This window comes from Hypanus sabinus, chromosome 2, assembly GCF_030144855.1.
Source record: "Hypanus sabinus isolate sHypSab1 chromosome 2, sHypSab1.hap1, whole genome shotgun sequence".
In the NCBI taxonomy this organism is placed as follows: domain Eukaryota; kingdom Metazoa; phylum Chordata; class Chondrichthyes; order Myliobatiformes; family Dasyatidae; genus Hypanus; species Hypanus sabinus.
This window is the reverse complement of record NC_082707.1, coordinates 108791708-108806463: the sequence shown is the minus strand read 5'-3', so window position 1 is coordinate 108806463 and position 14756 is coordinate 108791708. Positions and strand designations below refer to the sequence as shown.

At 43.7% G+C, this 14756-nt stretch overlaps 1 protein-coding gene across 1 annotated transcript; it reads right to left on the bottom strand.

Moving 5' to 3' along the window:
- Nucleotides 1–416: 416 nt before the first annotated feature.
- On the bottom strand, nt 417–13713 carry LOC132403810 (uncharacterized). The gene is made up of 3 exons (XM_059987530.1): nt 13676–13713; nt 2236–8303; nt 417–595 (listed from the first exon to the last, which is right to left on the bottom strand). Exons 2-3 carry the CDS (start codon nt 3542–3544, stop codon nt 417–419), a joined length of 1488 nt encoding a protein of 495 aa, XP_059843513.1. The 5' UTR covers nt 3545–8303; nt 13676–13713.
- Between the last annotated feature and the right edge of the window lie 1043 nt (nt 13714–14756).

Genomic DNA, 14756 nt, shown 5'->3' with positions numbered 1-14756 from the left:
AGAGCTGAGACAAGACAGCAGTGAGGTCATAGGCCGTATCCAGATTACAGAAGATGGGGTACTTGCTGTCTTCAGACATATTAGGGTGCTTAAATCTCCAGGACCTGACAAGGTGACCCTGGATTTTATGGGATGCTGGTGCAGAAATTGCAGGGGCCCTGGCAGAGGCATTTAAAAATGTCCTTAACCGCGGGTGAAGTGCTGGAGAATTGGAGGATAGCTAATGTTCTTCTGTTGTTCAGGAAAGGCTCTAAGAGAAGATGGGAAATTATAGGCCAGTGAGCCTGACATTAGTAGTGGGAAAGTTGTTGGAAAATATTCTAAAGGACCTGATATGTAAGTATTTGGATAGACAGCCTGATTAGAGATAGTTAACACGGCTACGTGCATGGTAGGTTCTGTCTAACCAGTGTTTATCATTTTTCAGGGAGGTTACCATGAAAGTCGATTAAGGAAAGGCAATGGCTGTTGCCAACATGGAATTCTGAAAGGCCTTTGCCGAGGTCATACATGGGAGATTGGTCAAGAATATTCAGTTGCTCGGCACTCAAGATGAGGCAGAAAATTGGATTAGACATTGGCTTTGCGGGAGAAGCTGTTGAGCAAGAGCAGATGGTTGCATCTTTGACTGGAGGCCTGTGACTAGTGTGTTGCAGGGATTGGTGCTGGGTCCATGTTGTTTGTCATCTATATCAGTGATCTTGATGATAATGTAGTAAACTGGGTCAGCAAATTTGCAGATGACACTAAGATTGTGGGTGTAGTGGACAGAGAGGAAGACTATCAAAGCTTGCAGTGGGATCTGGACCAGCTGGGAAAATGGGCCAAAATATGGCAGATGTTATTTAGTGAAGACAAGTGTGAGGTGTTACAATTTGGGGGGACAAAACAGGGTAGGACTTACACGGCCAGTGGTAGGGCATTGAGAAGTGTAGTGTGTTACAAATCCCGTAACTGGAGAACTTACCAGCAAAGATAGAGAGGTCCGTTGAAGTCTGATGTCACTATTTTCAAACGTTTTTATTTATAAAGGGGCACAAAAGTAAGGTTAATACATACATTCAGATAGTGCACATCGTCAACACTCAATCTAAAGCGCGGGTATAATAATAATCATCATTAAGAAGTGAGCTCTGCTGTTGTCTAGGGGTTAATAGATAGTCCGTTGGAAATATAAAAGTCACTCAGAAAGTCTGCAGGCCTCAGCCTTTCGAAAATCGCTGGGTTTCATGTGGGGCGACCGAGAGAGAGAGAGAGATTGGGGGAGAAGAGAAAGAACTTGCCGAGTTTTGATGAAGCTTCCGTGAAATCGGGGGGAGCGTTGGTTTCCTCTCCCCGATGTTAGTTAAAAGCTGTTTTCTGTGATTCCAGCCACAAATTCCAATCACGGAATCTAACGCACGTGGCTTCCTTCAGAATGGCTTCCCGCTGCTGCGGGAACACTCTCTCGTGTCTTCTTGGTGCGTCTGAGGGGGCTGTCCCTCTAAGACTCTCCTTTATACTTCCTCACGGGATCGCAGGTGTCAATCAGGTTGGGATGATGCAATCTCTCTCTCAACCAGCCCACCTTGCCCGAGGGCTTTTCACGTGGTCTCCATGAGACAATAGTCGCTGAGGTCTTATTCTGTATCCCGGGTGGGACGTGCAATTTGGCACGTTTCTCTCTCTCTCTCTCACTTCCTGGGTCTACTGACCGCACCCCCCCCCCCAACGGGTGCTCTTGCGATTCTCACAAAGGAGGGGGCTGGGATCATTACACCTCCCCACTTAAAACGTTTTTACCAGTGGTTAAAACAGAGTGGTACACAGTCTTACAGGAGTTTTGAATCTAACACAATACACAAGTTTTTCTTTTCACAGAGTACTACCGTTATACATTCAAGTCAGTATCTAAATAGTTAATGATTACAGTGTCCCTTTCTTTAATATCTTAACATTGCGAACCATACATCAGACTTCAATTCAATAACCACCTATTTATTTTTTTCTCTTAAGCAACAAAACTAAGGAGGTGTGACCTTAGCTTAGGTGCATTTACAAAAGTTTACGTGAATACTAATCGTTTCGGTTGTTTAACTTAACCGGCAGGTCTCCAAAGGGCTGTCTTTATTATTCACAGGCTTTGGCGCAAACCTGTTCAACCTGCTTGGCTGTCTAACAATGGCATCCCCATTAACCGTCGCCTCTTTTTCAGCGAGCCCCCCCCCCCCCCGTGGGGAACTTGAGTAGTTTTGCGTGGTGAACTCCCGTCCGCCCCGTTCATTGGGGTTATTTTTGCAACACCATGCCCCAGACCATCTCCACCCAATTCTTTGATTTTACCCAGGTGGCTGGCCCTTTTATCAGTCCCCTTCAGGCTGTTGGTGTTTGATTCTAACTCTTCGCTCAAGTAGCATGTCGAAGGTGGCCTCTTCACACCCCATCCTGGCATAACAATAGAGTGGGGGTCCCCGCTATCCCCCGGCTCACTCTGTGAGCGATCTGCCAGGCTCAAGATTTCTTCCTTCGATTTGGAAACTACAGACTTTCCGTTTCCTTCAACAACAATCATCCCCCCATTCTTAAATTCTGCTTTAACTTTGAACCCACCTTTGAGTACAAACACCAGGGAACTCACACTTCCCCTGGTTACCAAGGTTAACCCTTTTTCCACTGAATCAAGTCTATCTGACCCACAAGGACAGCTGCCCCGTTCCCCTGAATCAGATACCTCAGACTTCTTCTGAGCTCCTTTACCAGGTTCAGCACCACGTGCATCCCCATCTCGGACACACTCAAACGGGACATTTGCCTCTTCCAGGCTTTCAACACCCGTAACTTTTTCAAATTCTAACTTCCCCCGATTCTCCCAGTTACGCTCTGGGCAGCTCTCACCCAGGGAAGGCGCAACCCTGCGAGCTGAAACAACCTCCTCGGCCCTTTCAGCAGACTCCTTCGAGGCAAGGGTACCCTTTCCATCTAGGACTGCCCTCCTCTCATTATCGGGAACACCTTTAGAACTCTCAAGTTCTTCAAACAATTCTGCCAAACCAGACAGATCATCCATGTCCAACTCCGGACCTTTTAACAGCTTTATCTGTTCCTCATCTTTATTTCCTACCTTTAGGACCTTTCTCTTCGCTAAAGGGAGATCTATCTCCTTTCCCTTACGCCCTTTCACTTTACTACTCTTCGTCTTACCACCCTCTAAACCCTCATGGCACAGGGTCATCGAAGACGTCTCGGCCAAATCAAAATGGGCCAGATTTAAACTGCTCTCGTTCTCAGCTGTCTCTCTCAACATGCTGCGAGTGACCACGCCGGCGAGATGGTCCTTGGGCGCTAGGGGTGGGGCCACCACACTTGCCGGTCGCCAGGTTGGCAGCATGGCTGACCAAACCTTACCCCCTGTTAAGTTGTTCCCCAGCAGGATGTCCACGTCAGCTCTCGGGAATTCTGATGGCACCCCTATTTCAACTGATCCATACACCAGCTCACAATCCAGAATGACCTTATATAAGGGCACCATTTCTATCCGTTTATTTATTCCTTCCACCTTTACCATGCCCGTTTCCCGACCAAATTCTAGTACCTTACGGCTAACCAGGGATAGTTCAGCGCCCGTATCCCTCCAGATTCAAACGGGAACTGGTGTGTCTTCCTCCGTCACAGACACGGTTCTGTGTGACAGACAACACCCAGAGCCTTCTCGTACTCTGTCTACCCTCGGCTCTCTGGTCGATTTGCTGATTATCACGGCACACCTGATAGGGACTGCGGCTTTCCCTCTTCCTATCTCCTTCCTCGGAGCAAAGCATCGAGATGCAATGTGCCCCTCCTTTCCACAATTAAAACAGGTCAAACCTGGACCCTCTGGCCGTCTTGCCTTTCCCCCTCAACCTTACCGCTAGCTCCCGGTGGGACCTCTGTCTCTCTGGGGACCTTTATTCGAGGAAGTCTTTGTCTTGTGGGTTAGGACATATTCGTCCGCAAACCTAGCAAATTCTGACATGGACTTATCCGGTTTCTCATTCAAATACATCCGGATCTCCTCCGGAACACAACTTTTAAATTCCTCAATCAAAAGTAACTCCCTGAGATGCCCATAATCCTTGTCCACCCTTTCCGCGGTGCACCAATGGTCCAAGAGCACCCCCTTTTCATGGGCTAGCTCGGTATACGTTTGATTTACCTTTTCCTTAAATTTCTAAACTTTTGTCTATAGGCCTCAGGTACCAATTCGTAAGTCCAGAGAATGACCTTTTTTACCTCATCATAATTCTCCGATCTTCCCTCCTCCAGGGACAACGCCGCATATGCTCGTTGGGCCTTCCCCTTTAACACACTTTGTAACAACGCCACCCACTGCTCTTTTGGCCACTTCTGATTTACTGCCACCTTTTCAAAAAGCAAGAAATAACTATCGACATCTGTCTCCTTGAACGGGGGCACCAATCTCAACTCCCTACTAACATTAAACCGCTCCGCTTGGTCTAACCCTTGATCTCTTCGCTCGTTTCTCATCTTCTCAATTTCCCGGTCATGTTGCCTCTGTTTCTCTTTCTCGGCCCATTCCCTCTCTTTCTCTTCTGCTTCTAGCTTCTTTAGGTGAATTTCACGCTGTCTTTGCCTTTCCCTCTCTCTCTCTTGCCTTTCCCTCTTTCCCTCAACCCTTTCTCTCTCTCTCTCTCTCTCTCTCTCTCTCTCTCTCAGCCGCTTCCAGCTCTTTTAACTTAATTTCACGTTCCAACTTTAATTTCTCCACCTCGAACTGAACCGTCCCACTTGATGGTACTTTGTCAGGGATATCTTCCAATACCTCATCTTCAAACACATTCTTCTCAACGTAATACTGAGTTATGGCCCTTCGTACCTCCCGCTTTTTCATGGACGACCTCACTTCTGTGAGGTTCAACCCCTTCGCTAAATTTAACAAGTCTGATTTTGTGGCCGCCTCTAGCTTGTCACCGTCGGGTTTTCCATAAGTTCACCCACGTCCATCTTTGCTGGTTTCCCGTCTGTCTACCCACGTAACCAGATTCAAGTGTTTGATTTACAAGCCTGATTCACTGGCCTCCCAATTTGGTGTCAAATCCCGAGACGAGAACCCCAACTGTTACAAATCCCGTAACTGGAGAACTTACCAGCAAAGATAGAGAGGTCCGTTGAAGTCTGATGTCACTATTTTCAAACGTTTTTATTTATAAAGGGGCACAAAAGTAAGGTTAATACATACATTCAGATAGTGCACATCGTCAACACTCAATCTAAAGCGCGGGTATAGTAATAATCATCATTAAGAAGTGAGCTCTGCTGTTGTCTAGGGGTTAATAGATAGTCCGTTGGAAATATAAAAGTCACTCAGAAAGTCTGCCGGCCTCAGCCCTTTGAAAATCGCTGGGTTTCATGTGGGGTGACTGAGAGAGAGAGAGATTGGGGGAGAAGAGAAAGAACTTGCCGAGTCTTGATGAAGCTTCCGTGAAATTGGGGGGAGCATTGGTTTCCTCTCCCCAATGTTAGTTAAAAGTGGTTTTCTGTGATTCCAGCCACAAATTCCAATCCCGGAATCTAACGCACGTGGCTTCCTTCAGAATGGCTTCCCGCTGCTGCGGGAACACTCTCTCGTGTCTTCTTGGTGCGTCTGAGGGGGCTGTCCCCCTGAGACTCTCCTTTATACTTCCTCACGGGATCGCAGGTGTCAATCAGGTTGGGATGATGCAATCTCTCTCTCAACCAGCCCACCTTGCCCGAGGGCTTTTCACGTGGTCTACATGAGACAATAGTCGCTGAGGTCTTGTTCTGTATCCCGGGTGGGACATGCAATTTGGCACGTTTCTCTCTCTCTCTCACTTCCTGGGTCTTCTGACCCCCCCCCCCCCCCCAAAACGGGTGCTCTTGCAATTCTCACAAAGGAGGGGGCTGGGATCATAACAAGTGGAACTGAGGGATCTGTGAATAGAGGTCCATAATAGAGATCCAAGATGGCGGCACAACGCAGCTTGCAGCGGCCATTCCGGAACTGATTATCTGTTATTTGTGAAGTGGGGTGCTGTGTGCAATCATAATCGATTGAAAACGGACGTGGAAGCACGGAAAAAATTGGGAAATTCCAGGAAGACCTCCTTCGTTGCTGCTGCTGCTGTGAGGTCCGGGACTCTGCTGGGAAGAACAGGCCCCCAGTCCTTGGGGTCGCATTGCCGGTGGCCATTGGTGGGGCTGTCATAATATGCTCAGCAGAGGATGGTGCTCAGAGAAGCTGTGCCGGAGGGGATGGTCCTCGGCTCGGAGGTTCGACGGGCTCAGGTCGCTTTCAGTGTGTACTACATCTGCGAGGCTGGTTTCGACAGAGCTTCCATCGTGTGCTGCGTCTGCGAGGCTGAGTCAGGCGGCACCTTGGAAGTCCATAGCGGGGGTACTCCCTTCTGCTGCTGGTGTGGGATGGCGAGTCTATCGGGACCCTGGGGACTTGTGGAAACTGTGGTGATTTCTTTTGAACTTACAGTCCTTTAACATCTTGGAATATTTTTACTGTGCCCATAGTCTGTTTTTTTTTAATCAATTATGCTATTGTTTGCATTGTTGTAAATATATGTTGTAATTATGTGGTTTTGTGCAGGTCTTGTAGCTTTAGTTTTTGGTCTTGTTTTTGTCTGGTGGATTTGGAGCTCCTTTCTGGGGTATGCACTAGACAGTAGCGCGATATTAATATGCAGCAGCCTCTCTGGACTCTGGATTGGGGATTGCCAAACGTTATGTGGATTTTCTGGTGTAGTCTGTTTTGTCATGTGCTTTTGTGATATCATTCTGGAGGAACGTTGTCTCATTTTTTATCTGCATTGCATTTGTGGTTTCTAAATGACAATAAACTGAATCTGAATAATTCCTCGTAAGTAGTATCACAGGTAGATAAGGTTGTAAAGAAAGCTTTTGGGACATTGGTCTTCATAGATCAAGGTAAATAAACAATATCAGTGCAGACACCTAGTGCAATTCATCCACCTGGTTTCACCTGCCCACTGTACACCTATCCACATGGGTTTCTTCTCTTGTCCTTTCTTGTCCCCTCCCCCTTTAGATTTCATCTGCCCATCTTCCTCCATTATCACCCACAGCTTATACTTCTATATCTTGCAGCATTCCTTTGTTTTTGCACTCTGTGTCTGATGATGGCCAGTGTGCTGAAAGTTTTTTTTCACCACTGTCTACCTCTTTCACTGATATGCAGTTATAACTCCGGGCTCCTCCTGTTCCACTACATTCCCGAGTGCCTTGCCAACTGTAGTCTAAGTCCAGTGCTAGTTTGACTTTCCACATTGTATCATCTCACACTTATCTGTACTGATGTTCATTTGCCACTCTTCAGTCCATTTCCCAAACTGATCAGAAATACACAATAACCTTTTTCACTATCAGCATCTCCTAATTTTATGTCACCCACTAATTCCACAAGCTTTGTTCATTTGGAGAAACAACCTTCAACCACTATCTTTCTGCTCCCTACATCCTGCCAATTTTGAATCGATCTCTCTAGATTTCCCTGGATTTTATGGGTCCTAACCTTGCACACCAACTTACTAAGAGGGTACAAGTTGTGCTAAATCTTTATACAACTACAGTTAGCCCTAGCCTGAACTTATATCCTCTCTGGGTAATAAAGCTTTGACAATGACAGGAAGACCTGATTATGTGTACATTGCTAATTACTATAATGATGCAGATTTGAAGAGTTTTTATTATGAGTTATCTTCAGTGGCTTTCTTTACAACAGGAAAGATTTGACAGCTCTGAAAAACTACTAGTGGCTTTGATAAAAATTGTTTTTGGTGGGTCACTAGTCAGTAGAAGAATCAGAACAAAGGGAGGTAAGCAGCTTCACAAATGCACTGTGAGAGTGGGAGATGTACTCGTCCATTTAAGAAATGTATAAGTAATTGAAGTGAAACTATGATTAATTTGCTCACTGTCAAAAAATAGACTGGATTCTGTGTCACCAAAAACTCTAATAAATGTCTGCAGATGTACTGTTGGAACTATCCATAGTTATTGAATCATGGTCTAGTGTGGCCATTTGATTGCCCAGGAATGTAAGAAGCTGCAGAGAGTAGTGGACTCAGCACAACAGGCCATGGAAAGTCCCTCATCACCATTGGTAGTATACCCATGAGGCATTACTTGAAAAAGGTATCATCACCATCCAGGCCACTCCATCTTCTCATTGGCCAGGAGATATGGAAGTCTGAAGTTCCATACCAACAGGTTCAAAACTAGATACTTCTCTTTAACCCACACAAAATGCTGAAGCAACTGAATAGGACAGGCAGCATCTATGGAGGAGAATAAACATATCAGGTCAAGACACAAACCCCTAATTGGGGCACTTTGGCAATACTGCCAACGTTACAGTCAAATGAACTTAATTTTTAAAATTCTACTCTGTTCTTTCTTGTAAAATGGTGCATATGCTATTTTTTCCTGTGTATGTACTTGAATGATACTGTGTCCTGTGATTGATTGATTTATTTAGGGATATAGTGTGGAATAGGCCCTTCTGGCCTAATGAGCTGGACTGCTCAGCCACCCACCTATTTAATCCTAGCTTAATCACAGGACAATTTACAAAGACCAATTAAACTACTAACCAGTATGTCTTTGGAATGTGGGAGGAAATGGAGCACCCGGAGGAAACCCACACGTTCATGTGGAGGATGTACAAATTCCATAGAGTCAGTGTCAGAACTGAACTCTGATAACCAAAGCTGTTACACTATCCATTACATTTCCGTGGTGCTGCTACAAGCAAGCTTTCATTGAATTTGCACATTGCCCATCTGCACATGCATAAAACAATAAAAGCTGCATCACTGCAAGGTACAGAAACTGCACTGTGATGGGCAGGAAGGCTCTGCAGCAGGTAGCTAAAACTGTCAAAAGCATCAGAAACACCAGCCTACCCACCAGCAAGGACATATATACAGAAAGGTGCCACTAACATTGTTCAGGCTTTTGCTTTGAAATATAGCTTTGCCAACTTAAGCTGATTGTGCTGCTGACTTAAATTCTGATGGCGCTGCTGTCTTTAAATTTTCTCCCCTGATTTGTGTGGTAAACTATGTATACCTGTCTGGACACGCCCCTCTGCTGACTGCTCCTGTGGCTCCTCCCACAGACCCCTGTATAAAGGCGATTGGGGCACTGCTCCTCCCTCAGTCTCCAAGATGTCGTGCTCTCTTTTGCTGCTAATAAAAGCCTATCATTCACTTCCAGTCTCCGAGAGTTATTGATGGTGCATCAATTTGTTTAATGTGTACAGTGAAACAATATAACAAAAAATTAGAGACATCTTGGGAATCAAAGTCTGGGGTGAAAACATCAATAATTTCAGATATGCAGATGACACTGTATTAATTGCAGGTACGGAAGAAGAACTACAAAACTTAATTGAATCCTATCTGCAGGCTGAGAACAAACGGGGAAGACATAAAACAAGTACAGAACTTTTGCTACTTAGGAAGCTGGGTGACATCAGATGGCAGGTGCGACATGGACATCAAAAGAAGAATAGGGATCACAAAAGACACCTTTACGAGAATGAAGAGTATACTGACCAACAGTAAACTACGCATGACAAACCGCTTCAGAGTACTGAAATATTAAGTTTATCCAGTTATGTTATTTGGCTCAGAATGTTGGACAATATCTAGTAACATGAGGAAATGAATTGAAGCAGCAGAGATGTGGTTTTTGAGGAGGATGTAAAGAATATCATGGATGAAACGAATATCTAATGAGGATGTCATAAATAGAGCAAGCACGAAAAGAGAAATAATGTATGAGATCATGAAAAGGCAACTTAACTTCATTGGACATGTGATTAGGAATGAGGAGCTAGAATGCATGATAATTAAGGGAAAGATTGAAGGGAAGAAAGCAAGTGGAAGGCAAAGACAAATGATGATGGAGACAGCAGAACTGCAGAGAACAGAGAACTGGAAATGAATTCCAATGAATTGATCCACTTGACTTGAAACAGGAGTGTGTGGGCCATGGCAGTCAAAGCTCAAACTGGGCATGGCACCTGATGATGATGATGATACACAAATGCCCAGTTTTATTCGATTGTGCACGTGAGCAATCAGTTTCATTCGACTGTATACGCAAGTGCCCAGTTTTATTCGATTGTATACGTGAGTGCTGTCCAAATAAAGCACCTGAAACTTGAACGTTATACCTTGACTCCTGTGTTCAGCTGAGTAGAGTTTCACCTACTGCAGAATTATGTACTTCCTGTTTCACACACAAGGAGAGCAGTACAAACATCATGAAGGATTGTATACATTCTGCTCATGGACTGTTTGCCCCACTCCCGTCAGGGGGGGAGGCATGTAGCATCCACACCAGACTCAGTTACTTTACCCAAGGAGTAAGGCTGATCACAGCTACTTTATTATTGCCCATCAGTCACCTCTTGTAAAGCTTTGCATCACTTTATGGGTAAACAATCAATCTACGTATACAAGCTAATTGATTAATTTATATTCTTTGTTTTTATTATTATTACTGTGGTCTTTATCTTTTGTGCTGCATTGGATCTGGAGTAACAATTACTGGATTTAATTCTCCTTTACACTTGTGTACAGGAAATGACATTAAACAATCTTGGATCTTCCAGGGCTCAGAAACAGGTGGGTGAAGAGGGATGAAGTAACAGAAAGAGCTGGCCCTGTGGAAAGTGAGCTCGATTTCAACATTTAAGTGAAATTTTGATAGGTACATGGATGGTTCGGGTATACAGAACTATGGTTCTACTGCGGGTCAATGACAGAAGGCAGTTTAAGTTGTGTTAGCATGGGCTAGATGGGCTGAAGGGCCTCTTTCTGTGTTGTACTTTTCTATGACTCTAATAGAATGATTGAAGGCCTGAAGGGATATGACTGAACACAGGAAATTGGGCAAGCAGGGTGGACAACATGAAGCAGCTGAAGATGGTTGGACTGAAGACACTGTCCTGAGGAACTCCTGCAGTGGTGTCCACATCATCACTGATGATTGGATGTGATTGACCTTCAACAACCATAACTATTTTCGTGTGATTTTCCCACTACTATTAGATTTTCTCTTAAATTCCTATCGTGGAGTAGCCTGTGACTAGTGACATTCCAAAAGAGGTTTTTGCAATGTTACTCAGGCTGAGTCACTGCTGCAGCTCAGATTCCTGAATCAAGAGCCATAGGTGACTCACCCACGAGCTCTGAAATAAAGAAGACTGCTGAATCCCAAAGTCACAAATTTGGTTTTGTACAGGATCTAATCATAATTAGGGAGTGAAAATCTAGGCAATGTTGGAACCCTCAGTAGGACAATGGAACAGCTTCTAATGCAATACACAGTGTACTTAGAGTCAAGGGATCTATCTAAAATCTCTGCAAGTACACAGACCATGTGAAATTCAGGCTGATCAAATATACAAGTCTACAAAAAGTAATCACCTCCTTGGAAGTTTTCATGTTTTATTGTTTTACAACATTGAATCACAGTGGATTTAATTTGGCCTTTTAACACTGATCAATAGAAGAAGACTCTTCCATGTCAAAGTGAAAACAGATCTCTACAAGGTGATTTAAATTAATTACAAATATAAATCACAAAATAATTGATTGCATAAGTATCCCCCCCCCCTTAATATGACACACCAAATCATCACTGGTGCAGCCAAAAGGTTTTAGAGGTCACATAATTAAATGGAGATCACTTGTGTGTTTCAATTGATTGTAGTGAAAATAGACTTGTATCTGGAAGGTCCAACTACTGCTGGTGAGTCAGTATCCTGGCAAAAGCTACACCAAGAAGACAAAAGAACATTCCAAGCAACTCTGTGAAAAGGTTATTGAAAAGCACAAATCAGGAGATGGATATAAGAACATTTCCATGTCACTGAATATCCCTTGGAGTACAAGAAATGGAAAGAATGTGGCACAGCTGTAAACCTGCCTAGAGCAAACCATTCTCAAAAACTGAGTGACTGTGTAAGAAGGGGATTAGTGAGGGAGGCCACCAGGAGACCTATGACAACTCTGGAGGAGTTACAAGCTTCTGTGGCTGAGATGGGAGAGACTGCGCATACAACTGTTGTCCAGGTGCTTCACTAGTCACAGCTTTATGGGAGAGTAGCAAAGAGAAAGCCACTGTTGAAAAAACTCACATGAAATCTGGGCTAGAGTTCACCAGGAGGTACGTGGGAGACTCTGAAGTCAGCTGGAAGAAAGTTCTATGGTCTGATTAAACCATAATTGAGCTTTTTGGCCATCAGACCAAACGTTATGTTTGGTATAAGTCAAACACTGCACATCATCAAAAACACACCATTCTCAACACACCGTGAAACATGGTGGTGGCTGCATTATGCTGTGTGGATGCTTCAGTACAGCAGGCCCTGGAAGGCTTTGAAGGTACAGGGTAAAATGAATACAGCAAACTATAAGGAAATCTCAGAGGTAAACCTGATGCAGTCTGCAAGAGAACTGTGACTTGGGAGAAGATATGTTTTCCAGTAAGACAATGACCCCAAACATAAAGCCAAAGCTACACAGGAGTGGCTTAAAAACAACAAAGTTAATGTCCTAGAGTGGCCAAGTCAGAGCCCAGACCTCAATCCAATTGAGAATTTGTGGCTGCACTGACAGGGCTGTTCACTTACGATTCCCAAACAATCTGACAGTGCTTGAGCAGTTCTGTAAAGAAGAATGGGGAAAATTGCAGTGTCCAGATGTGCGAAGCTGACAGAGACCTACCCACACAGACGCAAGGCTGTAATTGCTGTTAAAGGTGCATCTACTAAATACTGACATGAAGGGGGAATATACTTATGCAATCAATTATTTTGGGTTTTATAGTTGTAATTAACTTAAATTGCACATTCAGACAGAGACATGATGTAAAGATTTTTACTCTTGTATGTGAAGGATGTAAGAAATAAAGTTAATTCAATAAAATCAATTCACTTTGTAGAGATCTATTTTCACTTTGACATGAAAGAGTCTTTTTCTGTTGATCAGTGTCCTAAAAGCCCAATTAAATCCACTGTGATTCAATGTTGTAAAACAATAAAACAGGAAAACTTCCCAGGGTGAGGGTGAGGGTGTGGGTGAATACTAGCAAATGGCATGAAAGTGGTTATAATTAATAAATCAATAAATTAATATCCTTAGATTATAGTCAGTCTTTCGAATGATCTGTGAAGCTACATCTTCAATTCCTTAAGCTAGCACTAATACTGGAGTTACCCTCGTATAGGTCTCATATTTCAGAGCTGGTGTGTTTAACCACAGCCTCCATTTAGGGAACATAACCCTACCAATTTTAGACTACACAGTAAATGAGGGAGAAAACAGCTGTGAAAAGAAGTGGAAGCTCTTAAAATATTTAAATTAGTTAAAGTGTATTTGTTTGATCTGTTTTTTTAGATTCTTTTAAATAATGTTTCTATTTTCTGTAATTGAATACATTTGGATGTCAAAGACGGTGTGAAATATTCAAACAGTAAGAGCTTTGACCGCTAGTGAAGCCACAAAACACTTTAAACACTAGTAATCCAGAGACCCACGGTCAAATTCCATTGTGAATTTTAATTTCAGTTTATCATTTGGAACATGTAAAAAGACATAAAATAAAATAAAATAAAATACATAAAATAAAATACCTGTCTGGTTTGCTGATGTCCAAGGGCGAGAAACCCAACTCTTCTCCTCATTCTGACATAAGTGTGACTCTGGTGTGGTTGACTCTCTGAAATGATCCAGCAAGCTACTCAGTCCAATGGCATGTAGGGATGGCCAATAAATGCCAGTTTAAATAAATGAGCAGTAATTCTAAGTTCCAATAAGACACTGCAGTCAGGTCAATCTATGAATGCAGTTTCCCTGTCAAGTTCAAGAGCTGGTGCTCAGCAGTTCCAACACATTCAGACGTTCTTGTGGGTCCCTTCTACACTACATGTGCCCAAGGTTTGGAAGTCTGCCTGTGTTTAAAATCTGAGACTGAAGTCCAGGGAATGATAAAGTGACTGGCTTTATGTCAGTGTGAGGAAGGTTTACTCAAAGATGTGATAGAAAAATATTCCTGCAATTGGAAATATGATGAAGAGCAATTGTGCCATTTCTAAAGGCAAGTCATACTCTGTTGGGATACTTAAACGAGTAACAAAATTCAACAAGGAAATGCAGTAGTTGGAATTTATTTTAATTTTCAGTAGGCCTCTGTGTGGAGAACACACATGCACATCTGAAGGCTGAGTGTGTAAAGTTAGTGGGAGGAGCAGATATAAAGCTCACTACAAACAGAAAAAAAAGTAATTGGAGGTTTCAGGTTGGTTTCTTAGGCAGGCAAACAAAGTGGTGGTGTCCCACAGTGAGTGGAAGTGGTGGCCCAATGTGGTTTGCAGACGACATTGATGATCTGCACTCTGCATTGGAAGGCTGGATTGGAGAGTGGGAAAGCAAGGGATTACAGAGCACAAATCCCTCAAAGCATTAAAGCAGGTTAATAAGGGTCCAAGGGTGGCACAGACTCCAATGGACATTAATGTTTGGTGGCTGTTATTACATAGAAAACCTACAGCACAGTACAGGCCCTTCAGCCCACAAAGTTGTGCCGAACGTGTCCCTACCTTAGAAATTACTAGGCTTACCTATAGTCCGTATTTTACTAAGCTCCATGTACCTATCTAAAACCCTCTGAAAAGAACCTATTGTATCTGCCTCCACCACCGTTGCCGGCAGCCC

Coding starts and splice junctions, on each gene's coding strand:
- LOC132403810 (XM_059987530.1), bottom strand. CDS start 3,544: ATGGTAAAGGTGGAAGGAATAAATAAACGGATAGAAATGGTGCCCTTA. Junction 596..2,235: donor GGCGGACGGGAGTTCACCAC/GCAAAACTACTC, acceptor CTTGCTCAACAG/CTTCTCCCGCAAAGCCAATG.